The following is a 2,702-nucleotide window of genomic DNA, read 5'->3' on the forward strand; positions in this document are numbered from 1 at the left end:
AAGGACCGAATAAGTCTTCTGATAACAGTGTAATGCTTAATACATCTGTTTATTCCATATTTTAAAAGTCTTCACTCATTTAAAACTTTATTTTTTTTAAGTTTATTTATTTGTTTTGAGGTGGGGGGCAGTAGAGAGAAAGGGAGAGAAGAATCCCAAGCAGGCTCCGCACTAAGAATGGGAACTCTATCCAACAAACTGTGAGATCACGACCTGAGCTGAAATCAAGAGTTAGACACTCAACCGAATGAACCACCCAGGCCCCCCTACCATTCACATTTTAAGGAAAAGAAAACAGATTCAATACTTGAATCTGAGTCCATTTAAAGTCTTCATTATAGAGCTTATATAGCTGTGCAAATGAAAGTACTCTAATGTCAGGCTTGGGTTCCTTAGCCAGTTTCCTTATATGATAACGCCTTGAGGTTAAACACTTCCAATGGGTTCTGAAAGCTCCATGCAAGTAGGACTCTTGTCCAACTTCAACTGTTTCTGAGTACCTAGCAAAATGCCTGCCACAGACTCAACACTCAATAATTCAGTTACATGAAAAATTCCTTATTACATTTAGTTAAGAAATGAGAGTATCTTGAACCAACTTGTATAGGACAATTCCATATAAATAAAAGCACTGAGGAGACGATTTTTTAAAGGAGAAGTTTTACGGTTAGTTTATTATAAGAGTTCTGGCCTGATTTTCCTGATATAAATTTGCCCTTGCTTGTACCATTTGAATGACAGCTGGGCTCTCATTCACATCATGTTAAAAGTACTTCACTCAGGGGGTGTCTGGGTAGCTCAGTCGATTAAGCGTCTGACTCTTAGTTTCAGCTCAGGTTATGATCTCATGGTTTACGAGTTCAAGCCCCACATAGGGCTCTGCACTTACAGTGTGGGGCCTGCTTGGGGTTCTCTCTCTCCTTCCTTCTCACTCTTTCTAAATAAATAAATAAACAAGTATTTAAAGTACTTCATTCAGTATATCTCTTATATGTGGCTGAAGGCACAACTGATATGCAATAAGCGCTCATGAAATAAAATTAATACCAAGTTCTCTTGTGTTTTGGGAAATATAACCATCGTTATTATCTGGCAAAATAAGGAGTACAGTGCCTTTAGTGACTCACAGGGGTTGTAGAGTATTGTGGAAGGCAGTGAACTAGTTTCAAAAGAAGATTCAACCAATGGCTATTTAGAACTAAACTTTTATTGAGCAGGTCATTTCAATCCCACCGTTTCGACTCCACCATTTTGACCCAATCACACACCAAGATTCCAGAGATCTGACTCTACTAAGGCTATCTGCACTTTACCCTGAGGTTATAATTTTTCAGTCTTTTATCTAATTCACATTGAAATAATCAACACAAAATACCACTGACATCTGCTAAAATGACCTAAGTTTAAATATGGTAGAGAAAACTAACAAAAGAATCAATGATAAAAGTTTACACTAGAAAACAAGTGAATGAATGAATGAAGCGTGAGTGAGTCAATGAACAAATGCTCCTCTAAATAGCGTATAAAATTGGGATTTGGAGACTTGGCTTTAAAAAAGTTCATTCAAAGTTATGGATTAAGAAACTAGATTTGGGGAAAGTCAGTGCTGAATATAATGTGTTTCTGTTTGTGAATTAATTAAAATGACCACAAAGTCATGCTTCTTACTCTTAATATCTCAGCCTGAAAGTTAATGAACTGTATCTGTTCCATGAATAATTGAGATGAACTTGAAAGAGAATTCCACATTCCCAAAGCCTCCCACACTACCAGTTAACTGTGATTTATCCTTTTACTTCTGAAGAATTTTAAGCATCTTCCATCTGATTTGACTGACAACCAATCTGTGCTTCCTCTGTCTTTATTCTCCCAGGAAGAAGATGTTACTCGTGAAAGTCGTTTTAATTTCAGTGGTTATGGGATGGGTCACTGCCTCCAAGTGAAAGATGGAACAGCGGTCAAGGCCACACCTGCCAACCCGCTCCCACAACCCCCAAAAGATGCAGATGCCATCAAGAAGAAGTTTGTGGACCGGGCAAAAAGGATTGACACGATATCTCGAGCTGCCTTCCCACTGGCCTTCCTCATTTTCAACATCTTTTACTGGATCACATACAAGATCATTCGGCATGAAGATGTCCACAAGAAATAGATGTGCCCTTCAGACCCTGGACTTTTTGCCTAATTGTTGTGCTTGTAAATACACAGTGAAATTGTCTTTCTATCACTTTGACAGAGGAGACGACTACGGGAGGGGGGAGGGAAGATTATGAGGGCAGGTTTCCTGGCACGTACATGAATAAAGATAAGTTATCTGGGCAATGACGGAAAACGTTTGCACAAAATTAAGGTGTCGCAGAATCACGTGAGCATAATTCCCTTCATAGTCTTTAGCCTTGTTATTTCAGATGATGTATTAATTAGACAGGATATGCAAGGTCAAGTGCTTGACAGCTATTTGGTTTGGTTTGATTTTGACTAATTCTGGTACTGAAAAGTTGAATTAAAACACACACACACACACACACACACACACACACACACACACACACACAGAAGGAAAATGCTTACCATCTGACCATAGTGACTAGCCTATAGTGAGTTGAGGACCAAACTTTTTCAGGAAAATGCTGCCTCGTTTTTAAAACAAGTACCCTGAGCTACGTTCTTTACGATGTCTGTAATTAGTGTTTCACCCGAGA

The 2,702-nt window shown here is 38.7% G+C and overlaps 1 protein-coding gene across 2 annotated transcripts in view; it reads left to right on the plus strand.

Annotated features, from left to right (window-relative positions):
* The window catches only part of GLRA2 (glycine receptor alpha 2), a 175,750-nt gene extending 173,314 nt beyond the window's left edge, over positions 1 to 2,436 (plus strand). For both annotated transcript variants that reach the window (XM_077761387.1, XM_077761388.1), the window contains exon 9: positions 1,874 to 2,436. In XM_077761387.1, coding sequence (XP_077617513.1) covers positions 1,874 to 2,152 — 279 coding nt within the window. In that variant the 3' untranslated portion in view covers positions 2,153 to 2,436. The remainder of the gene's footprint in view (positions 1 to 1,873) is intronic.
* The last annotated feature ends 266 nt before the right edge of the window (positions 2,437 to 2,702 follow it).

Source organism: Crocuta crocuta, unplaced genomic scaffold (genome assembly GCF_008692635.1).
Source record: "Crocuta crocuta isolate KB4526 unplaced genomic scaffold, BGI_CrCroc_1.0 scaffold593, whole genome shotgun sequence".
In the NCBI taxonomy this organism is placed as follows: domain Eukaryota; kingdom Metazoa; phylum Chordata; class Mammalia; order Carnivora; family Hyaenidae; genus Crocuta; species Crocuta crocuta.